The 25,255-nt window shown below is 45.4% G+C and overlaps 1 protein-coding gene across 1 annotated transcript in view; it reads right to left on the bottom strand.

The window, feature by feature from the left end:
* Nucleotides 1–3,016: 3,016 nt before the first annotated feature.
* Nucleotides 3,017–25,255, bottom strand: part of LOC135460514 (DDB1- and CUL4-associated factor 12-like) — an 84,056-nt gene continuing 61,817 nt past the window's right edge. Inside the window, exon 9 of the mRNA XM_064737374.1 lies at nt 3,017–3,200. Coding sequence (XP_064593444.1) covers nt 3,102–3,200 — 99 coding nt within the window. The 3' untranslated portion in view covers nt 3,017–3,101. The remainder of the gene's footprint in view (nt 3,201–25,255) is intronic.

The following is a 25,255-nucleotide window of genomic DNA, read 5'->3' as shown; positions in this document are numbered from 1 at the left end:
GAGAGGATCGAGTCAGACAATGGGACTCATTTCAAGAACAGCCTTATCAACACCTGGGCTAGGGAACATGGCATTGAGTGGGTGTACCATATCCCCTACCATGCACCAGCTGCAGGAAAAGTGGAGAGGTACAATGGACTACTAAAAACCCAGTTGAAAGCTTTGGGTGGGGGATCCTTCAGGAATTGGGAGTGGCATCTGGCAAAAGCCACCTGGTTAGTTAACACCGGAGATTCCACCAGCCGAGCAGGTCCTGCCCAGTCTGAGTCCCTGAATGTAATAGAAGGAGACAAAGTCCCAGTGGTACATATCAGAGGTTTGTTAGGGAAGACTGTGTGGATCAATTCTGCCTCGAGTACAGACAAACCCATTTGTGTCTTTGCTCAGGGACCAGGTTGCACGTGGTGGATAATGCAGAGATGGAACAACACGATGTGTACCTCAGGGAGATCTGATTGTGGGGTAAGAATGATATGGGGATAAGGGGTGGAATGTCCTGGGGTGACATTATGATGTTTGTATCCCCATTCCTCTGTTCTGTGCCTTTAAGACCAGCTCTGAAGAGTGGAAGTTTTGTTTGGGTTTCTCTTATCAGGGACACAGAGAGAGCGTACATCGGGCTGGTTTTTTCTCTTCTTGCTTAGCTTGTTGCTTGGCTGGCTTGCTTTTCTGCTCTTGCTTCTGCTTCTGCTCTGCTTTGCCTCTGCTTATTAGTTAGTTTAGCCAAACAGTCCACATTCCGTCCTGGACTGTTTCTCCTCTCCTGTTTCTGTGACCATCTCAAACCTGCTCTGGACTGGGACCCGGGAACACCGAAGGTTTGGCTGCAGCAGCTGGCCCAGCGCCAGAGGGACTGAGAACAGAGCAACCACCCCCCCGAAAGAGACTTTCTGATTTTGTCATCTTTCTCAAAGCGGTGTCATCTGGTATTGTTCATTTTGTGTGCTGGGGGGGGGGGGTGCTGTGTCTGTCACATAAACAGGTTCTTTCCACCTCTCTCCGAGGAATTTTTTCCCGAACTGGTTGGGGGGAGGGGCCGTGTGGGTTTTGCTTTCTGGAGGGGCCCTCCTTTGCAGATTCTTTAACAAATTTGTCCTAAACCATTACACCTCCTCTCACCATTTTGGCACTGGTGAGACACATCTGGAGCACTGTGTCCTCTTCTGGGTTCCACAATACAAGAAAGACATGGGCATACTGGAGGAAGTCCAGTGAAATGTTGCTGAGATGATTAAGGGACTGAAGCGCCTGACATACAGGTACAGGCTGAAAGCGAGAACTGTTTATCCTGGAGAAAATTAGGCTCAGGGGGTTCTTATGAGTCCTTTATCTCATGGCAGTGACTAAAGAAGATGAAATCAGACTCAGTGTTCCTCAGTGATGACCCACAAATTGAAAAACAGAAAATTGCATTTAAACATAAAACTTTTCTTACTGTGAGAGTGGTTAAACACTGGCACGGGATGCCCACAGAGGTTATGGCGTTTATATCCTTGGAGATATTCAAAACTTGACTGGCCATGGTCCTGGGAAGCTTGCTCTAGTTGACCCTACTTTGAGCAGGGCATTGGACCAGGTGATTTCTAAAGGTCCCTTTCAACCTCAACTATTCTGTCATGCAGAAAATACAGGCACCAAGCATTAGGGGATATGACTTGACTTCTCTGACTATTTCTTATTCCAAGAGTATGTTAGTAAATTGAGAAAGGTGACAGGAAAATCCATGTCATATGAGCCAGATTTTCCCCTGTAGTCACTTTCTATTGCTCTGTGCAGAATACTGAAGCTCTGGATGTTTCTCTTCCCCTAAGCTAAGTGGAGAAGCCTGGGTACAGGACTAAAGGTTTTCCCCGAAACTGTTGCAGTAATAAGCAGTTGGGACTCAGTTTCTTCATGCAGAAAAGCTGAATCTTTATTGCACAGCTCATATTTTATAGGATTATCAGCTGGCACCGTGTTAGATCTAATTGGCTCACAATACTCTGACAGTTCATTGGTCAGTAAATGGCATTTTGCATGTGTCACCCTGTTTTTCTAAGTTCTTCTAAGTCTTTTGATGTTTACATTTTTGCAATGGAGTTTCTCACACACTTTTCTGTAAATAATGATTGTTTTGCATTCCTTTCTGGAAGAGGAGAAATTTGATGGACTGTTGGTTTGACCACTGTGGCTGGAGAGGTGGCAATTTCATCCTCCAATCCATGGTCACTTTTGAAAGTCTATAAATATTGGGGTCAGAAATAAACTACCTTTTTTGCCTTGGACATTTCGGCATGTGTGTGTTGTTCAGTTTGTGTCCTATTGCAACATGCATGCCCATAAAATTTTTCTATTTCTAGATTGTTTACATATTTTCTTCACTGATTCTCATGGGACAAATTTCTTGGTTTTGCAGGCGCAACTTATTTTCAATCACAATAATAGATTGTTATGCAAACTGACTTTCATTCTTATGATTTTTTCACATGGGAAGTTACAAGCTAGCTGCTCACTTAGCCAGAGTAGCAGGGCCTAAACCATATTTTTACAAGGCCTTTCTTTTGTAAGCTATTACCTATATGCAACACAAAACCAAATGCACTCAAAGTACAACAGCAGCAGTCTACTGTATATGCACCAATATCAGTCATAGAATGGTTTGGGTTGGTAAGGACCTCAAAGGTCATTTAGTTCCAACCCTCCTGTTATGAACTGGTTTAAACACAGAAGAGTAAGGAAAACAAAGTCTTTGTGAATAAAATGGATGAAACTCAGAAAGGTTAAAAATATACCCAAAAAACATGATTAAAACCAAATGAGGTTAGATGTTGGTGCCAAAAAATTGATATATTTTATTTAATAGTAAAGAAGGCAAAGAGAAAGAAAGAAAGAAAGAAAGAAAGAAAGAAAGAAAGAAAGAAAGAAAGAAAGAAAGAAAGAAAGAAAGAAAGAGAAAGAAAAGGAGAAAAAGAGGTGTACATGGGGGGTAGGGGGACAGGGAGAGAGTGACAGGGGTTAGGTAGAAGCATATCACCCTTCCAAGTGTCCCAACAACGTCTTGTTGCTCCCCTCCATCTGGTCTTCTTGGTGGTGAGAGTCCCCCGCTGTGGGATCTCAGCACCTCAGGACTGAGGTGCCGAGCCACCGAGACCACCCTTGGGGGGCTTGGGAGTCCTGGAATGTTGCCAGAAGTGTCTGGTGGCTGGACTTTGAGACGACACCTGTATGAGGATAGGAGGACTTCACCGGGGTGAATGGTGAAGGGATTAGTTAATTAGAGGGTGAGACACAGGGTTTAGGATTTCTGTACAGGGGGGTTTAGAGAAGTAAGATGGAGGAATTGGGGCGTGTCCTGTCCTTCTTCTTCTTCTTCTTCTTCTCCTCCATCTTCTGTGGTGATGGTGGCGCTTTGGGATTGGTCATTACTGAAAGTGCACCGGAAAATAAAAATAAAAAGGATTGGGGAAAAATGATAAATATTGTACACGTAACCATGGGTATAAAGATAGGTGACTGTCCGGAGGGCTACACAGTGTGCTCATGGCTGGCTGCTGAGCAGACCTCTGTCGGGCCGAAAGAAAATCTTTTAGATAAACATTTAATAAACATAAAAACCGAAAGAAGAACTGAAGCCTCTTCTCATCCTTTGATATGCGGGCTGCCCCAAGGCCACTCCAGGCCTTTCCAGGCCCTTCAAACAGCCGAAAACCGGACACCCCACCACCCCGCAGCTGCCGCCGAAAAATATAGAAGCCAATGGATTAATATACATTTGGGCCAGGTGGGAACACCGAGGTGCTTCCCCTGGGGAGGCCAAGCTTGACACTGTCCCTTGCAACACTGTGGATCTGTTGCATCATGCTGCAATGCTCTGGTGCAGGGTCTGGGGACCTTTTTGGGGGGTTGTTTGGTGGGCCATGACACCCCCTCTGCTGTCCTTCACATGGATGCAGCTTTTACCAGGGTGAAGGGGCCCCATAGCTGAGCTCCTTTGCACAGTGGAGGATGGGCCTTCACTGCCCCAACCAGAGGCTTTTTCACTACACACCCAAAGCCCCTCTCCCTCCCATCCTTTGGTGTGAGGGTCTGTGGGAACCTGGCAGGTCATAGCCCTGGGGCTGTGGTCTCCATCCCAAAGGTGCTAAGCTTGATCCCTCTGTGAATGTATTCTTCTCCTCCTGAGTTACTTTATCTTATCTCCATCAACAAGTAGTGCAGGGCCCCATTCAGGGTTTTGGTGGTTTTCTCTGCAGCTTTTGTACAGTTTTGCTATAAAAGGCAAAAGTCCTTAATGAAGATGTTTAAGCCATAAATGATAACATTTTAGTTTCTGACACCCCCTGTCATGGGCAGGGACACCTTCCATTAGACCAGGTTGATCCACACCCTGTCTAACCTGGCCTGAGCACTTTCAGGGATGTGGTATTGTCATGGTTTTGTATGAGAGACATTTAGGGAAGTGTGAAAAAAGCGTATTTTATGATTGACTTTTCACAAATATTAAAATGAATATGTGTTGTGTTAGAAAGTAATGCTGTATTAATTCTCTTAAGTAGTGTGTTAAATATAGTTTTAGGTTATAAAAAATGTTAAAATAGAAACTATGCTATGTAGGATACTTTTTTAAAGAAAGACTTGCAGCGAGATAGTAGCCACAGGACACAAATCTTTCAGAGGAAAAGAATTTATTGCCCTCTTATCAGAACAAATTAACTTCTTCCCACCTTGAAGGCGCCATTAGGATTCAGAGGAAGAAGGCGACGATGATCAGGCAGAATCCTGTATTTTAATGGAATTTATGCATCATGTATGAGATGTATGAATATGAAACAGGCTATTGTTTTTAAGGGTTAATCCTTTGTTAACGGGTGTCCTTTTTTGGACTTATGCTGCCCAGAAAAAGGTACCCAGACATCCGCAACTCTTTGTTTCTATTGTCTCATATTGTCCTAATTCAAATTGTCAAAATTATTATTATTCTAATTGTATTACTATTTTTATAACCATTTTATTACTATTAAACTTTTAACATTTTAAAAACAAGTGATTGACGTTTTTCACAGGAAGTGATGCAAAGCTTCCAGCCACTAGAAAGCTGGACGCGCCTCTGTGAAAAACACATGTTAAACACAAAAGAATCCCAGAAACTTCTTCTTTTGCTTCCCGCCTTGGGACAGGTAACACAGCCTGCCAGACCCCCATCTCGCATCCAGGTCGAGCTGGGTGGCCGTGCCGGGGGGAAAGGGGGCACCGACCCCCTCTCCGGGGGTCCGGGGGACTCCGAGACCTATCCTGGCCTGGCTGGGGCCTCAGCAGCTTCCAGGCAGGAAGGTGGGGGAGGCTGTGGAGCCCTGGCCGGAGCAGAGCTGGCCCTGGCTGTTAAGATCTTGCTGCCAGGTCCCCTCCCCCCAGCATGGCTGAGACCAGAGGCAGCCCTGCAGCCTGTGCAGAGTGGTCCTGTGGCTGGAACTGGACGCAGAGAAAACCAAAGACCAACCATGAAGCCAATCCTGACACAACCCAGCTGCAGCTCCCTGCGACAAGTTACCGGTGGGTCAGGTGACCATTTGCAGGGCCCAGGTGACATGTTAACCTTTTCAGTGACTTAATCCTCCCTCGAGTGAGAGAAAGGAACAAGATGCAAGCATGTAAAGGAACAACATGAAGACACTGAGGTCAGTGAAGAAGTCAAGTCCCAGATGGGAGGAATGAGGAGATGCCTTGATCTTGGGGCTGAAATCCTCTTGTAAGCTATGGAGAAAAGACACTTTTTCCCTATAATGCATGAAACTATGGGGAGATGAAGGGTTCAAATTGATATTGAGCAAAGGCCTCCATGCTAAAGTAAGCAGATGTTGAAGTAGCTGTAATCCCATGAGAAGTTTAAACAGTGAAAGAGAGAAGAGTGCCTTCTCCAGTGCCCCCAGAAGAAGATCTCTGTTCCCAGGGATGAAGATTATTTTAGAGATAGATAATGAGAACTTTTGCCTTTGAACAGCTCATCTTTAAAACAATACCCCATAAGTCAACATGGCCCGTAAACAAGCTGTGAGAAGGCCTGTGGAAAATGGGAGGGATTTTACCAATGGCAGGTTTTCCCGGGTTGCTGTTAGTCGGGGAAATTGAGAGCCACAAGAGAACTGTTTTTTCCTCTTGTGGAGAAGTCTCCATAACATTAATAAGAGGGACCTCTCTCCCTAAGTGAACTGAAGAAAGACTATTTTACAGGTGGTAAACTGACTGGAAATTTTAGATTTTGTTTCTTTACATTGTCAATGGAAAAGAAAAGGTTGTGGGGGGAGGAGAGGTGTCCTGAAGGGTTTGTTTTGATTCTTATTACTTTTTTCTTTTAGTTACTGTTAATAAAATGTTATTTATATCCTTTTAAAGTGTTGAGCCTGCTCTGCCTTTCTCCTAATCCCACCTCACAGCAGGAAATGAGTGCACTGTTGATTGGCCAGCACTGAAACCCACTACACTAATTGGTGCACTGCCCGGGAAGTCTCAAAATTGCTGAAATCTCAAGTTGGTGAACCAAAACCAGTACAGGTATCCACAACTTCTCTAGGCAACTTGTTCCAATGCCTCACCACCCTCACAGTAAAAAATTTCTTCCAAAGATTCCTAAGATCATTACTCCTACAATTTCTTTACTGGAAAAGTCTCTTATGAAGTGGTTTTATCAGAGAACAAGATCAGAAGTTTCTATAGCCGAATAGCTCTCTATTGGCATTCTTGCTGGCCTGGTTGCTGCATGGTGTCCAGCAGTAGGATGCAGTCTGCCATCATAGCACACGAAGAAATAGATTGTGCTTTCCCAGGTGTTTTTCTTAGCACTGACCAACTGTTCCTCACCCTCTTGGCTCTGAGACCTCTTTTAGTGCTCATATACATTTAGAAATTAGCCACAATTGCTCCCTAGGTGAATATTTACCGAGACTACAGCAGCTATATGGGGAGGAGTTTTACAGCAACAGTGCCAGTCTGTGTCTCCCCAAAGGCAACCTTAAATCTAGTTACATCCTTTCCAGTTATCTAGAATTTCTGAAATTTCTATTGTAGATGAGTCCATGTACCTAATGTTGAACATGCATGAGGCACTGAAGTGGGTCTGTAGAGAGAGGAAACCCCTGAAACAGGGAAACTTGATAACACGGGGAAAAAAACCACAGGCACCAAATATAGGGGCCGAAAATCTTTCTGCTGAAACTTCAGCATCCCTGGAACACAACCTATGCTTTGTTTATGTTTTTGGCACAAACAGTCCAAGCAACTGTCAATCTGACCTTCTGACTGCAGTTCAGCACTTCAAGGCCTGTGGCTTCTTTCTTACCACTCCCAGCTCGTGGTACACCTTAATGAAAAGGGAATGGTAAGACCCTCTATGTGGGGTGGTACTTTGGAGCAGCTGATCAGTAGGTTCCAAATGCCATGTTGACTGCATGGTCCCTTGAGCCTTGCAGGGGGCTGAAGCCATCCTGTCATTTGTTTTGCCAGATGTGAAGGCTTGGGACAGACAGAGGAGGTTGGGAGACAAAGCACAAAGGTACTTGTTTTTTAATATACTCTGAATTTGCTCCCTTTCAGTGTCTGACAGAACGGGCTGCCCTTGTCGAAAGAACAGTTCAAGCACTGCGTTCCTGGCATCCCTTCATTTATTAATCCATTTACTGAACCTTGAAAGAACCTCGAATTGAGAAAGACTATCCTGACCCTCCATTCAGAAGCAGACAGGATGAGTACAGCTATGGCTAGGAAGAACTAACAGAACAGTGTGAAACTATTCCCACAGTACTATCTTGTTTTGGCTTTCTTGTTCTGCCACAGCGGTGCCACCAGCTGGCAAGAGCTAAGATCTCATCACAAAGATCAGGAATGAAATACACCCAAGAAGAGAAGTGATGACATCCAAGCAAACCTGCAGAACTTGGGCTGGGAGTTGGAGGCAGGCAGCAGTTTGAATGTTGAAAGGGATAATGTCCACTGCCACTGCATTTGTAGCATATGGGAAAAGAAGCTGTCGACAGTAGCAGCATGGAGATGATGTAGGCTCCAGGCTGTTATAAATGATGAAATCGAGAGCCAAACTTATAAGAAAATTTAACAAAGATTTAATAATTTGTCCATGAGACCAAATTTCGGTCGTCATAAACCACCACAGCCAAGGGCAGCGTTGAGCCTGGGTTCACACAGATCTGACCTCCAAATGTCAGTCTCCCCATGTTCACGAATGCTGCTTCGCGCAGCGAGTTCTTATACAGTTTTTTTCTGCCCGAGGCAGAGATGACCGAATGTTCTTTGTGCCTCTTCACATGCAGAACCAGGGCTTTACATGTGCAGAGGTAGACAAAGGTCCAGTCCAGGTGTCTAGATGTTGTGAGAGAACTTCGGGGAAGTCAGTATTCACATGTAACAGGGTTTTTGTTCGTGGGAGAGTAAAGAACACCGGCCGGATCATGCCTAAGGTGCATGATCCCTTCACCCTTGGGGGTAACTCACTGTATGCCTTCTTTCCACAGATCCAATAAATTCCATCCGGGGCTTTCCATATAATATTTATTTTCCCTGGGTCTCCCCAGTATTCCCTCATGCCCTCCAAGGATTGGAAAGGGTTGGCTCCTGGATTTTTGATCCAACACAGTCCCATTCTTTTGTCCCATTCACAATTTGTTTAATTCCTCCAGCTCCAGTACCCCAAAGGAGGTGCTGGTTGCCAAACCTTGCTTTTTGTGTCTGTGTTCACCGTCAGGGTAGATACACAAGGAGTGTATCCCACCATCTCAGTGTACTCCCTTCCTTCCCAACTGATACAAATCATTCCAATCACCCTTTGGTCCAAAATCCACCCCTCAGGTCTCTGTGCCAATTTTGAGACCCTCGGATTGTCCCATTTCAAGCACTGTTTTGGAGCCAAACCTTCCCCTTTCCAAGGCCATTTTTCTGCAGACTTCAGCCCCCCCACAAATCCAACAATTTGACAATCCCAATTCAGTTGCAATCTCTTGCATCAAATCAATGAACAGGTTCCTGTCTGGGGAAGGTAGTTCCCCATCAGCATATTGTTTTTCCAGCATTTCATATTGTTCTCCCAGTGTTTTCAATCTTTCCTGCTCAACTCTTTTCTTCCTCAATTCTGACTCCCTTTGCCTCAGTTCCTGAGTTATCTCTCTCATTTTCCCCTCAGGATCCTCATCATTTTTATTTCTCGTGAAACAGACAACCCAATCATATTGCAGGCACACCCTGTTGTCATTCGCCTGTGCCAAGTCCAATATGATTGGGTCTTTGTTCAAAGTAAATTTGCTGTCAAATTTAGCATTTCTCACCATCCAATACATTTTCCCGTTCATCATGCATATCCCCAGCCTCACATTGTCATAGCACAATGGATTCACCTGGTGATATGAGATAAAGATTGATTCTGTCTTTCCCTCAACCCACATGGTTCAGGTACATTGGTTACAAATGAGGATTAACATTGTTTCCACACTTCGTTTTCTCATTTGATGCTTGTGTTTATCTGACTGCCCATTCCTTAGCCCTGCCTCGGGATTGATACACCAAATCCCAGTCTCCACACAATTTCACCCGAGTGCCATTCTTCCAACAGTACCTGCCAGGTTCCCTGAGACATTCCTTTGAGGCTTGGTATGATGAGTGTCCCCCTACCCCTGCAACTGGGACCACCTGAGTGCAATTTCCACACTTATCTACAGAGCTCTTGTTTCCGCCTCTCCTTGGGACCTCAGTGCGCAGACTCTGCGTCCCGCACACAACTAGGCTCAGGCCAATCAGGATTCCCACCAGGCGTGCTCCTCTGCCTTTGCCTCTGCCCCCTGGGGTGCCACCAGCAGCGAGGAAGACCATCTTCACAGCAGCAGGAGTATTCTTCGGGGAACACGCCCTCGGACCTAGCTGCATACCTCCTTTTAAAGGCGCCCCACCATGACACTCTGATTGCATCGGAACTGCACGGTACCCTGATGGATTTCCAGCACTCCACATCCAAAACTTCTGCTTGTGATCTAAGCTTCTCGCTCACCCCGTTTTGAAAAATGTGAAACCACTCTTGTGAGTCCAATTCAATGATTCCCAAATTGGTGGCTAAGGTTAGGATATGGTAAGTCAGCTCAAGCTCCTCCTCCGGACACTGAGTACACAGCCCCTTTGGCCTCTGTCCCCTTCTACAATGAATGACAAAAATCCCTTGACAATATTCACACTTAAAGTGTACAAACGGATAGCATACACAGTCAGACAGTATACAACTTATCCGCTCGCCTTCGGTCATTTACAAGGACGTTGGAGTCTGAGCTTCAAGTCGCCTGGGGAAGAAGTGATCCTCCACTCAGGCGCTTCCTCCTGATGTTCGACTTTCTTCACCCTAGACGCGTGTGTCTAGCCTTTCTCCACTGTCCGAATGGCCGTGTCTGTTGTCAGGAGCACAAGAAAAGGACCTTCCCAGCGAGGAGAGAGAAGCATCTCCTTCCACACTTTCACAAGCACTCTGTCACCTGGTTGGATTTTGTGAATAGCGAATCCCAGAGGAGCACTCTGGGCCACTATCCCCTGTTTTCTGATTTTTGCAAATTCTTGTTGATTGCAACCAGATACGGTTGAATCTGACCATCCTCAAACCTGGGGTGTCCCACCGGCATTCCATGCCTATTTGGCATCCCATATAACATTTCAAATGGTGAGAGCCCCATCTCTGAGTGAGGCGTGGTTCGGATATTAAGCAGTGCCAAGGGCAAGCATTTCAACCAGGACATCCACGTTTCTAAAATTAATTTAGATAACTGCGCTTTCAAAGTCTGAATCATTTTTTCCACTTGTCCTGAACTCTGGGGATGCCACAGAGTGTGGTATTCCCATCGGATGCCTAGTGCATCAGCCATCTGCTTAATAACCTTCGATGTGGAATGTGTTCCTTGATCTGAATCAATGCAATTCACCACCCCATATCGGGGCAAAATTTCTTCCAGTAATTTCCTCGTCACTGTCTGAGCCATTGCCCGTGAGCTGGGAAAGGCCTCCACCCAATGAGTCAATTTGTCCACAATTACCAGTACAAATTTGAACCTCTCCACTTTTGGCAACTCTGTGAAATCAACTTGAACTCTTTCAAATGGTCGGTACGCAACGGGACAACTCCCCAGGGCAGCCTGTTTTGCTGTTGACTTGTTAACTTTCTGGCAAATCAGGCACCCTTGTACCTCTTGTTTGGCCAATTCGTAAATTCCCTTGCACCCGAAAAATTTCTAAAATTGTTCTGCCAGGGCTTGTGCCTCCCAATGTGTTCGCTGGTGCAATTTTCGCAAAATCCTTCTGGTAATACCTCTGGAAACTAATTTTCTCCCATCAGGTAATCTCCACTTACCTTCCTTCAATTTTCCTCCGATCTTCTCATAACATTCTATCTCCTTTTGGGAGGGCTGAGGAGGATCGTCAGGGACCTCAGCCCCTTCGATCTCTGGGGTACTCACCATCATCAATGCCACGGTTTTAGCCTCCTGGTCTGCCAAGTTGTTCCCCCTGGTCTGGAACTGAATTCCTGCCTGGTGTCCCCTTACATGGACCACCAAAATTTCCTCCGGCCCCCTTAAGGCTTCTAAGATTTGCCAGATTAATTCTCTGTGCATCAGTCCCTTTCCCCTCATGTTGATCAGTCCCCTTTCCTCCCAAATTTTCCCAAACGTGTGAACCACCCCAAAGGCATACCTTGAATCTGTAAAAATCGTTCCCTTTTTCCCTTTCAGCCCCTTCAATGCCCTCAGAACTGCGTACAGTTCGCATGCTTGTGCCGACCAACTCGTGCTCAGGGGACCCGCTTCAATCACCTTTCCTGTTCTCCCATCCACGACTGCGTATCCTGATTTCCTTTTTCCTTCGACTACTCTGCTCGATCCATCCACAAACCACTTTTCTCCCTCGTCCAATTCCTCCTCCTCTAAATCCTCCCTGATTTTGGTTTGCAATTCAACCACTTCCACGCAATTGTGAATCAATTCCTCTGAAGCTTCCCCGAACAGAAACTGCACAGAGTTCTGTGCAGTCGTTGTTCTCAGTTCCAAGTCCTGCGAGTGAATCAAAATGGCCTCATACTTTAACAACCTTGCATCAGTGAGCCATTTGTCTGTTTTCTGCTGTAGTATGCCCCGCACATTGTGCGATGCAAATACTACCAGAGGTGCGTCGAAGGTTACCTTCTTGGCCTCCTCCACCAGCAGAGCCACGGCCACAATCACCGACAAGCAGGTGGGCCAGCCCCTGCTGACCGGGTCCAAAAACCGGGACAAGCAACCCACAGGTTTCCTGACCCCTGCCCAGTCCTGCGTCAACACCCCATGCGCTGTGTGACTGCTCACATCCACAAACAACTAAAAGGGTTTTCTCACATCAGGGAGACTCAGCAGTGGTGCTGCCATGAGTGCCTCCTTGACTCCCCTGAATTCTTTGTCTGTCTTTGTCCATTTGATCCGGTCTGTGGTGATTTTCTCATATAGAAACTTCACCTTTTCGCTGTACCCTTCAATCCACTGCTGGCAATATCCCAACAACCCCAAAAGCTGCCTGACCTCCCTTTTTGTCTGCAGGGCTGGCAAGGCAATAATCCCTGCCACCCTTTCCGGGTCCAGTTTCTTTTTGCCCTTGGTTAACCAATGTCCCAAGTACCTGACCTCGGGCTCTGTGAATTGCAACTTTGACTTTGAAACTTTCAACCCCTTTTCCCCCCAAAAGTTCACAAGCTCAATTGTCTTTGTCCTTACAACCTCCTCCCTTGGACCTGCCACCAACAAATCATCTACATACTGTAGCAATTTTGTCCCTTCAGTTGGTACAAAATGGCTTAAAACCTCTTCAAGTGCCTGTCCAAATAAGTTTGGAGAGTTCACAAAGCCCTGAGGCAACGAAGTCCACCTGAGCTGCTGCTTTCTGTTTGTCTCCAGGTCTTCCCACTGAAACATGAAAAAATCGCAGCTGTCCTCAGCTAGAGGACAGGTCCAGAAAGCGTCCTTTAAGTCAATTACACTGTACCAAGTGTCATCAGGAGAGATATTGCTCAACAAAGTGTAAGGATTTGAAACTGTGGGGAACAAAGTCTTAGTTCTCTGGTTCACAGCCCTTAAGTCCTGCACCAGACTGAAGCTGCCATCTGTTTTCCTCACCACCAGAATTGGGGTGTTGTGTCTGGACATGCACGGCTCCAGGGTACCTTTCTTTATTATTTTGTCAATCACTGGCTTCAAACCCCTTCTCCCTTCCATGGAGATGGGATATTGTTTGACCCATATCGGGTCTTCTGGTCTCTCAATCTCAACCCGAACCGGCTCTATGTCCAGCCTCCCAGCCTCCCCCTGAACATACCACACCCTTGGGTCTATCTTTCCCTCGTCTTGGATGGTGAGTTTGTAAATTCTCACCTTGAGCTGGGATTTTTCCACTGCCAACCCAATTTCCAGAGCAACCATGATGTTCTGCCCCAGCAAATTGAAATCAGCATCCCTAACCAACAATATATTTCCTTTGCGTTTTTTATTTTCCGTTTCTATTTCTACATTTTTTATGATTGAAACCTCAAAAGGTTCCCCTTTTGCTCCCGTTACCATCATGGAGTCGTTGCTCAGAGAGCACCCCTTTGGTATTTGTTGCACCGTTGTCCGTTCCGCCCCCGAGTCTGCCATAAACCACATCTCTTGCCTGTGGGGTCCCACTTTTAATTTTATCAAGGGCTCCCTCGGTGTTCCAGACCCCAAACTGAAAATCCCCTGACACCCCTAATCTTCCTGAAACATTGCTTGGTCCTTGGCTTTGTTGGGACAATTCCTTCAGATGTGTCCCTTCTGTTTGCAGTAAAAGCACTCAAAATCCCGCCTTTGTTTGCTCGGACCCTTCCCCTGTGACAAACCCTGTTTCTTTGCCGGTGCCTTTTTCGCCGCGTCCTTACCTTGCTTCTGCTTTTGTGCTTCCCTTACTGCAGCCACCAAAAATGTGGCTTAGGATCTTCTGTTTCTCCTCATCCCGTCTCATGTAGACTTTCTGGGCTTCCCGAAGCAGTTCCTGCAATCCCTGTTCCTGCCACCCGTCTATCTTTTCTAGCCTTTTCTGAATATCTTCCAGAGATTTTGCCACGAACTGCATTTTCAACAATACCATCCCCACCGGAGAGTCGGGATCTGTTCCTGAATACATTCTCAGACCTTTGCGGAGCCTCTCCAGCCATTCCATGGGGGTCTCATCTTTCCCCTGGCACTCTCTGAGTACCTTGCTCATGTTTTGCCCCTTCAGTACTGCCTCCCGGATACCCTGAATGACCATATTTCTCAAATTTATAATTTTCTGCCTTCCCTCCTCCGTCTGGGCTTCCTAAGACGGTTTCTGATTTGGCCACCTTTCCTCCCCGGCCCCCCCATAGGGTTTCTCTTTTCCCAATCTTTGATCGCGGCTTGCCGGATCATGTCTCTCTCCTCGTTGTTAAACAGAGATCTTAGGATCGCTTGGAGATCCTCATAGGTGTATATGCTGGTTCCCAAAAACTCATCCAACCTTTCCACCACCCCCAAAGGATCATCCATCAATTTTCCCATCTCCTTTTTGAACACCCTCACGTCACTTGTGTCAATCGGGGTGTGTACATACCCAATCACCCCCGGAGCTGTCGGCACTTCCCGTAAAGGGAAGATGCCGGGCTTCTCCTCCTGATCCCCACTGTCCCCCATGGTTGCCCTCCTTGTCCGCCGCCTCGTCCGATGGGCCGGGGGAGAGACATCCTTAGAGATGGTTACCTTTCTCTCCTTGTTTTTGGGAGAAGCCTGCGGCAGCGGCTGAGCCGCCGCCGCTTGGCCATGTGGGAAAGCGGATGCCGCCGCCTGTTCTGGTGTTGGCGGCAGTGCCGTCGCCTGAGCCTGCTGAACCCTTGCCTTGGGAGGCATTCTCAGGCACTGCTTGTACCTGCACGGGTTCAGGCTGTTGCAGGGACACAAGGTAAGGGGGTGGAAGATTTTCCAACGACTCCCATTCCTTTCTCACTTTTGCTGCACGCCGGAGAGCTGGTATCGGGTATAACCCCGTACAAGTGTGCCTCCACATTTTGGCATACTCAATTTCCTCAGGATCCCGCAGGCGGCGATTGAACACGTGGTCATACAAAGACTCACAAGTCCACGCTTCAAACGTGCCGAAAATGGGCCAAACCACATATTTTCCAATCTCCCTCCCTCCCCATTTTTCCATGCAAAAATGGACCATTTTCTCCTTGGACTTCCCCACCCTCCTCGGGCTTTCATCCCAGTGTTCTAGCATCCATCCCAGGGGACTATCTGTTGGGATTTCTGGTAGAATTTTCCTGCGACCCTGGGGAGGTTTTTCCTGGGTTTTTCTCTGGAGTCTGCTCTTTCCCAACCCCATTTTCTCAAGGATTTCTATGATTTTTCTTACCTTCTCCCTTTCGTTGGGATGTCTGTCGCGGGTCCTGTTTCTTTTTCCGATGTTGGTTTCTCCGGTTTGCGAAAAGCCACCAGCCTGACTCAGTTGAGCAGAGAACCATTCTGCTGACTTTTTAGACTGATTTTTACCTGTTTCCTCTGGATCAGAAGGCAGACCGATTCCTAGAATTTTCTAGGCTCGTCTCTTCCCCCCTCCTGATCTCAACCGTGACTGGTTTTCCCCCTAGACTCTCCCCGAGGTCCGGTCTCATGTATGTCAGGCAAAGCATCCTGCTTCCCCTGTGGGATGGTGGAAATGCGATCGTGGGGTCCACACTTGCCCCGTGACAGAGTCTCGTCTCACACATGCATCCGGTCACGCTTCACTCAACCACACGATATTTACGGTTCCTTTTCCCGTGTGGATTTCTACGTGCACATCGATTTTTCCGAGTGAAAAAAAAAACCTCGGGTCTCGGAGATCTCTTTGGATCATTCCGAGCTTGCTGAGAATTGGGCACGTTTTATCCCCCTTGGCTGTGGCTCCGGTTTCAGTTCTTTGTGAATTTGATTGGCTTTTCGGACTCCAATCCTGCTCGGGCCGCTGAAATCAGCGGGGCGCCTCCCGGGTGGGAAGGGGGTCCCGAATCCCAATATCAAATCACGTCGGGGTCACCAGGCTGTTATAAATGATGAAATCGAGAGCCAAACTTATAAGAAAATTTAACAAATATTTAATAATTTGTCCACGAGACCGAATTTCGGTCGTCATAAACCACCACAGCCAAGGGCAGCGTTGAGCCTGGGTTCGGCGCTGGGTGAACACAGATCTGACCTCCGAATGTCAGAGTCCCCGTGTTCACGAATGCTGCTTCGCGCAGCAAGTTCTTATACAGTTTTTTTCTGCCCGAGGCAGAGATGACCGAATGTTCTTTGTGTCTCTTCACATGCAGAACCGGGGCTTTACATGTGCAGAGGTAGACAAAGGTCCAGTCCAGGTGTCTAGATGTTGTGAGAGAACTTCGGGGAAGTCAGTATTCACATGTAACAGGGTGGTGCTGTCAATCATCGTGGTAGATGTAATCTTCGAGGCAATAATCACTCTTGTGTGGTCCTGGTGACCCAGGGAAGCCGGTGATTATCACCCTGGAAGTTACTATTCTTACATTAAAGAACCCGATGTTATCTCAACATAGTCCGGGAACTAGATGTATATGATTAAGACACTGCTCCCATCCAGGGTGGTCAAAAGACATAGTTTGGATCTTGCAATATTTTATACATTAATAGCATGAATTATCTCCATCATATACTACAAGGCCAAGGAGTACAATAGATCTTGGTTCCACAACCAGAAATATCAATGGCCACACACATACATGCCAAGCATGGCCAGTGAGAAAATGCTGAGGGAATCTGGTCTGTTCAGTATAAGAAGTGAAGACCATTGCCATGAAAGACTTAAAATCCCTTTCAACAAAAACAGATGAGTAGCCCCACAAACTGCTTCATCTACACAGTGAATAGGAAAGCAAGGGGATCTGCAAGACACGGGATGGTGAGGCAGAGTGGAAATTTTCCAGAGCAGAAATGCATTTTGGTTTAGGTGAAATGTACATCTTTGAGTTAAGTCTGTAGCTTGCTGTTTAGTCTGACTGCTTGTGCTCACAAAGGGCCTGTGCTTGGAAGGACTGCTTCAGCCAAAGGACAAGAGATAAGGGGGGAGGGAGGGGCAGACAGAACAGGGCAACCTGACCCAGGAGTTCTTTCTGATAAAGAAGAATTAGTGGCAAGTGTCACTCGAAATCAGTGGAATGAATATATATTAATTTATTGTGAAATTACATGCATATGTATTTGAGAGGGAGATAAAAGGGGATCTGGAGTTCCCAGAGGTATGCATGTCATTTTAGGGGAACAATTCCCACATGCATCCAGCGCTGTAATAAACATATCGGCTTTACAACTTTCACAAAAGTTGTGGAGTTTGTTTCTACAAATCAATGGAACAATATAAATGAATGCAAGAATTAGCTTCTGGGGGAAAATTTGGACTCTTTACTCCTGAGATTTAAGCTAGACACACATCTAGGAGGAGCTTGAGGAGTACTGACTGTCTTGATACTTCCTGAGGCCCTCACCCATCCCCAATCCATTTTGGTCCCACAAGACAGTTGACAGGCCTCACATCATCTGAATGCTGTACTTAATGGATCATCCGATGCAACTGGAGAGTTAGTAACCCTGATTGCCAGGGCCTTTTCTATAGCTTAAACTATCCCTTCACCATCTTCTTATTTTCCTATGAGGTATAGGGGTATAAACAAAAGCATCAGCCTGACAGGGGCCCTGTTCTGTGTTAAAGGGAAGCACCACCAAGAATAACCCTCTAGGAATAGAGCACAGCTCAAGCAGTTCAGATACAGCTTCTGCATTGAGGGGTTGGCACAAGCTCATCCAAATCCATGGCTGTGACATGATGCAAGTCAGAAACCACTACTGCCAACACCTTCTATCTTCCTCCCACCATATATCTAACCCACCATCTCCTGCCTGTCTCCAGGGCCATGAGTGTTTCTTTTCTTGCATCTCTCGGTTTTGGTATAAGGCCAGTAGGATGACAGGATAACATTCACATGCTTTTTAGACTCTCCTCTCTAATGCCTACTACAATACTACAGAGCAGATATGGCAAATCAAGACACATGGTCTCCCATAGCTTGCATACAAAGCTGCAGTTTGTCCATGACCGTGAAAATTAGCACCGTGGGGTGAAGTCAAGTGTGAAGAAGATGGGGATGCAGAAGTTGCTTTTAGGCACATGATTTTAACCTTCAACATAAAGCTTCGATGTTTTATGGACATTCCTCCTCTCCAAAAAATAACCTTCCCAATTCTAGGCAGACAAGAGGAGACAGGGAAATAGGACAGTTGGACAGAGGCCTCACTCTCCTAGGCAATTAAAATATGGTGAAAGATCTAGTGCAACAGCTGCATTTTCAGTACATAAGGTCTCCCCTAAAACCCTTAGTCCTAGACCTAACTGTCCACCTACAGGTATCTGTGGTGTACAATATTTTTTAGAAAAAATAACATGGTTAAAAGGAAACTCTTGCCTCAGAACAAATTAGGTACCAGAAGAAGAGAACAGAAAGGACATGCTTTGAAGAGCGTAACAGTCCCAACTCTGCCATTAGATACATTTACTATAGAAGCAAGGAGTGTTATTGCAGCTATACAGAGAACAGGACTGATGTATAAGCTATGAAAAACAGGAATATGTTGAGAACGTACCCTTGGGATATCAATCCACTCAATGGTGAAGGAAAAACAACAGTTTACTTTGTTTCCTTTGAATCCGTCATGTCAACAGAGAAGCTGGACTGTTACAAGGAGAAACCCAACTGCCCTGGTTTTACTTGCAGTGGGATAATTACAAAATCAAGGAAACCGTCAGCCAAGCCAACAAACTATTCAAATACATTTTATTTAGAGATACACATACTAAGATGCACAAATACTTTTTGTTCACCAATTTTCAGATCACTCAACCTCAAGTAGTAGAAAAAACCAAACTGCAGTTAATTACAATTATCTATGTAACAGGGCAGCAGTAAAAGACCTGTATGCCAGACTACAGCATGTTTAACAATACTCAGATGAGAATGTACAGATCTAGGTATTTAAAAAAGAACATGGGGCATTGCCACATACACTAACATGCTTTTTCAAAGAGCAACATCTTTCTGGTATGTGAACACAGTAACTTGGTCAATGCAAGAGGGAAAATTAAGCTCTTAATAGATACATAGAATCATAGTATGTCATGGGGCTGGGATGGACCTTCAAAATCATCTTGTCCCAACCCCCCTGCCAGGTATCCCTGCAGGGATACCTCCCACTCGATCAGGTTGCTTAAGGCCTTATCCAACCTGGCTTTGAACACTGCCAGGATTCGGGCATCCACAACCTCTCTGGGCCATCTGTTCCAGTATCTTACCACCCTCACAGTAAAAAATTTCTTCCCAATATCTAGCCTAAATTTCCTAATTTCTTTCAATTTTTACTCATTACTACTTGTCCTGTCTGCAGTTCCTGATGAGTAGTCCCTCTCAATCATCCCTGTAGCCCCTTCAGATACTGGAAGGTTGCTAAGATATCTCCACACAACCTTCTCTTCTCCAGGTTGAACAGCCCCAACTTTCTCAGCCTGTCTTGGTAGGGGAGGTGCTCCAGTCCTCTTATCAATTTTCTGGCCCTCCTCTGGACTTGCTCCAACAGTTACATGTCCTTTTTATGTTGGGGACCCCAGAGCTGGACACAGTACTCCAGGTGGAGTCTCACAAGAGCAAAGCAGAGGGGGAGAATCTCCTCCCTTGACTTGCTGGCCACGCTCCTTTTGATGCAGCCAAGAATTTTGTTGGTTTCTGGGCTGTGAGTTCACACTGTCGGCTCATGGTAAGTTTTTCATCAACCATCACCCCCAAGTCTTTCTCCCAGGGCTGCTCTCAATCACTTCTCCACCCAACCTGTTGGTGTGTCTGGGACTGACATGACCCAGTAGTAGGACCTTGCACTTTGCTTTCTTGAACTTCATGAGGTTCGCACAGACCCACCTCTCAAGTATGCCAAGGTTCCTGTGGATGGCATCTCTTCCCTCCAGCATATTGACTGCACCACACAGCTCAGTGTCATCAGTAAATTTGCTGAGGGTGCCCTCAATCCCACTGCCCATGTTGTGTCCACGTCCACATTTCCAGATCAAATTAACAATTTTCCTCCACATGGCAAATTATGAGTTGTGACTGACATGTGGAAAGTAAGCTGTAAAAATCACTGTTACATTGTCCATGTGGTCAAGCAACACACAGATGACCTAAAATGATCAGTTCTTCAGAAGAGTCCAGAGTACTTAATTGCATTTAGCAAGCTGGCAGAACTGTAATCCAAAAGATCCAAGCTCTTTGCACCCACAGAGTTCTTCCACGTAAGAAATTTCAATTCTCAAATTTCAAGAACCCCATGTTCCACTTGCAAGCACACAACCAGATCATGTATTGTTGAATTTACTTTTTAATTCCCATCTAAATGGAGGGAAAGGTAGGAAGTGGTGCTGATCTGAGAGTATAGCTGCATTAGTTTAAAGTTATATTTAAAACAAATGGAACCTGGACTCCTCTCCTGTATATCTCTTAAATCTAGGAAATTCAGCAGGTTTCACTGCTCAGTGCAATCCCTATTTTGGTTTTATATAGGGATAGTGCTGAACAGTGCTTGGGAAAGACTGGCAAGGACTGTTGTGGAACTCTCAAGGCTTCCATTGCTCAAACACTATTACCAGCCCATCTCTGAGCATAGCCAGCCTTTGGCATTACTGCTGGCCAAAGCTAATAACTTTTGCCTTTTGAGCACAGAGTTAATCTCATAGTCCTACAATAGCAAAGTTTTTTCATCATCCATGAAATATGCAAAATACAAAAAGTCTGTGGAGAAAGCCTTTAAATGGGACCAAGTCGGCAAAAAAGTCACCAATGCACCCTCAATTTTGCCTTCAGTTTAGTTATAACACCAAGTAGCAGCCAAAGATGCCAGTTCTTTAGTTGACTAAAGCACCACTGATCAGTCTAACAAACTGGGTGCAGATGCAGAGCACATCCACTTCCTGATCTGCTGACATCCACTTTATAATATGAATGCAAGAGAATTTCAGCTTCTGTAGAGTATGCAGGAATGGAGTCTCCTCTTCCAAGGTAGGCAGCCAGACACTGAAGTTTATGGTAAAAGCACAGAGCGATCTTTCTACACAGGGCAACAGGTTTTCTTTTTATTATGACTCAATATTTTTCAGACTAGGCAAGCAGCTTTGAGATTACTCTTAAAGGTGAACTAAGAAGAAATGGGAGGAAAGTGCTAAAGATTAGAAAACAAAGTTAAACCAATCTGTTCTACTCTTAAAAGGAACTGTGGTAAAAGCAGGACCTTGCTGAATTTGAAGAAACTCCAAAGTTAGCAAGAACTAAAAAGAGAACTCCAGATTAAGTCTGCATTGGGGTACAGGGAAAACAGATGCAGTAAGAACAGGAAATACACATACATTAGAGCTCTGTGACCATTTATTAATGTCAATACACTGATGACTAATGATGCTGATTCTAAATACAAAGGTAGTCTCACGAATCAACAGAGTGTGGTAATGTACTTCAGTTAATAATGGATATGTATGTCCATGGAAGGCCACAGAAAGTGAAGAAGTGTTCCTGTTTCTATGTTCTTATGAACAAATTACCCTTAAAGCTGGGAAGGGACATTCTGTATCAATCACTGCATCCTCTATCTGCATAAAAGACAGAAACTTAGCCCAAACTCCAGATGTCAGATTAAGAACAAAGATATCCTTTTCCAATTTAGAAAACAAAGCCAAATGTGTAATGTCTTTGTATGAAAAATAAAAACTAAAAATACCAACCTCCGCTTTTCAGAGAGAAGAAACAATTTACAAGGTAACTGAACACTGAGCCCCATGTGCAGAGACTGGTTTTACATATCTGCAATTTCCCACTGTTCCATTTGCAAGTTGCATCAATAATTTTGAACAGTTTTACCTGACAATTAAAAATGCACACTGTAATATTTGAAGAGAGTTGTTACTATTTCACTTGACAGCTTCTGTGATAGTTCAGGATCCAGTGCTGTTTCTGACACAGCTCATGAAAGAAACAACAAGCTGGGAAAAGCTGTTAGATGGGTGGATTTTCAGGAGTTGTTAATAAACATCAGACTGGATTCAGAACAAAAGCCAACAAGTGCCAGCAAGCCCTGATTTTTTTCTCCAAAGGCTTTGGATCTTATTAAATATATTTGGAAAAAAACCATTAGAAACAGTTCACTGTAAGACATCATACCCTCAGGCAAGAAGTTGTGACCCCTGCACTTTTTAAAACATCTTGTGTAGTTTGTGTATCATATACATCATAGGCCATGGGTAAGAGCCAGTATTTGTGTACACATTAATATACAAGTGTAAGAGACCTGTCTGAAGTTTCCCTCATTTGCCTCACAATCGTCACAAGGACAGAGACTAAGACCCTGAAGACCCTGACTGGAGTTCTGGCCTGGTTGAGGTGGATGCTTGCTAAGTGATTGTTTGCAGGTGTGCTTGCTGTGCTGCCACCGTACACTGCTTTGAGCAGGGCCTAGCAATTACCAGGCTGCTCTGTATGCTTACACCTGCTTCATGATACCTGCTCATCACAATAGCCCATGAATTTCCCCACCTCTCAGCCAGATACCACCTGCTTTAGAGAAAGTCTAACTTTCTGAGGTAACTTTGGTGATCCCCCACAGAAAATTCCTCATCTACCTCATGACCGCCCTCAAGGACGGAGATTGAAGCCCCTCCCCCAAGGACTGAGACCCTTAAAATTCTAACATGGGGGTACTGGGCTGATTGAAGTGGGATGTCTGCCAAGTGTTACTTGCAGATGCGTTTGCTGGACCAAGACTGGTTTCCCATGGAAACCAGTCCTGAAACAATGGGTCCTGAACTGGACTGTCTGTACTTGCTCTCAACTGACTTATTCTCCATTGTCCTGTACCTGTTCCCCTCCTGGCAGACGACTATAAAAGACCTCTGAGCTAACCAAAGACTCCAAGATTCTCCCCAACGTGACAAGACGGATCTATTGGCTGGACCACGAGGATTTAGTCTCTCCGTTGGTAGATATACCCCCCCCCTTTCTCTCTCTATCCTTTATTTCCTTTCTAATCCTTCTATCGCATTTGCGGTGGGCACTCAATAAAAGGTACATTTGTTTTGATTAATACTGAAATCCCCTTCCTGTGTTGTTTTTGCACTCTGAGATCAGTTAATGAACCATCACAACCCCTGCTTGTACTAGCAGATTGTGACAACAAGCACGCACTGATAGATGTCACAAGTAAGACTGATACCAAGAAAAAACAGTGTATTGATTTGTGTCAACACCACATCCTAGCACAAATGGAACAAGCCACAAGTAACAGTACAAACCTGTTGCAACTTCAACACATACATCTTAGAAAAAGACAGTGAATGTACCCAACCCTAAGAGAGTGATGAGTTTGAGAGAACTTTACAAAGATCAAGGTACTAGAAGAGGAAGGCACATTAACCTCTAGTTAGACTGTTCTGGCATAATTCGGATGAGTCATAGTAATATACATATACCTTGAGACTGTGGGAGGCCTTGAAAAGGAAAGGAGACCGGGTGAATGGGCAAATAAAAAATATAAGTTTAATGAGATTTTAAGATTCAGCACCTGAATTTTCCCTTTTAATAAGGGAATCTGGAAAAGCAGTTCCTAAGAAAACAACGTATTGATGCCTACATTTTTGTTCTGAGGTCAAAGAATCAATTTCTAGGACTACAGAGACCTCACACTATGTTGCAAGGGTTGTATATACCCTCTCAGTTTCAGTCCAATGACCAGAATTTGTATACAATCAAGTATTTTACTTGGTGTTTTTTTAAGTACAGAAATGGTCAGGCAGACCAGATTTTCTTAACTCTGCCAACCCTGGCACTCCATTTTACATCTGTCTGTGCTTTCTTAGACCACAACACTCCCAGCAGGACACTAGAGGGAAAGGCCATTAGAAAATGGCACTTAATTTTAATTGGGAAGATTCCTTTCTGTCAAAAGCATTCTCCTAATTAGCCAAGTACCACAAGTACCACATTAAGAAACCCAGCATCACAAACAAAAAGATACTTCCCAATTTAAATCCTTGAAAGTTAACATGAAGAAACAAGAATTATGGGGATATCTACTTGATTTCTCTGAAAATGTTTCTGATTAAGCCCTTTTACAAGTACCTCCTGAGCAATGAATAAGTATCCCCTCTATATTTTTTAATTCCTCAGGAGTTCTGAGAGCAATATCAAACACTGTTGGACTTTTACCATTTTTCTTGTTCCCCTTGCCCATCCTCAACATGCACTGAAGTGTCCACTTGCAGAAGCAAGGGAGAGCATAAACAGGAGATTCCTTCAGATAAGATGTGGCTATATTCTCATTTCCATTCTCCCTTGTCTGCAACACAGACAAATTCCTGGTGCCTGTGCTTCAGAGACTAAGTTACTAAAGGTACTGCAACACTCAGAAATGCATTTCAAGTTGAGGTTCTGGCTGAAGGATGGCCAGAGAGGCACACAGGGATTTTCACTTGGCTTTAAGCTAGAGACCATATGCCTGGCTAGCAAAGGAGTCCAGGGCTCAGCATGGGCTGTGTTGTGGTGTGTTTTTAGCTTCCGGGTCCCTTCCTCAGGTGGGCCAATATTCCCTTCCCCCTCGCCCCTTGCTGAGTGTGCCCTGTCAATCAGGTTTAACATTCCAGCAAGGCGTCGTGTGGTTGGTCCCTCAGGCCTGGGGGACATTGGATAGGTGTCCCTAGTCCCTTGAGACCCTGCCCCTTTCACCTGGTTGGTAGCTCACCTGTCCCCTCCCCTTCCCCTGTCCCGGAGCTTAAAAGGTTAATCAGACCATGCGGCCTTATTCTGGTTGGAGCAGTTGCCCCGGTTCAGACCTCTGTAACCATGGAATAAACATCTGGACAACCCTCCAGCAGAATCCTCTCCTTTTTTCTCTTCACCATCGCCAGAAGCTCTCTCTCCTGAGGTAAACGGAGTCCCTGACAAGCCTGGACTTGCTCAGTGCCCTGCTGCAATCTCCAGCAGCCGAGGTATCTCTGGGGTAAAGCACCACAGAAGCCGCCTTTGGCTCAGCAGCGAGCACCACACTGACCCAGGCACCATCTAACTGGTATATTGGGATTCTTATTCCAATAACTGGCGTCCCTGGGTGGGCAAAGC

Source organism: Zonotrichia leucophrys, unplaced genomic scaffold, assembly GCF_028769735.1.
Source record: "Zonotrichia leucophrys gambelii isolate GWCS_2022_RI unplaced genomic scaffold, RI_Zleu_2.0 Scaffold_52_357736, whole genome shotgun sequence".
Taxonomy (NCBI): domain Eukaryota; kingdom Metazoa; phylum Chordata; class Aves; order Passeriformes; family Passerellidae; genus Zonotrichia; species Zonotrichia leucophrys.
This window is presented reverse-complemented; position numbering and strand designations above follow the sequence as displayed.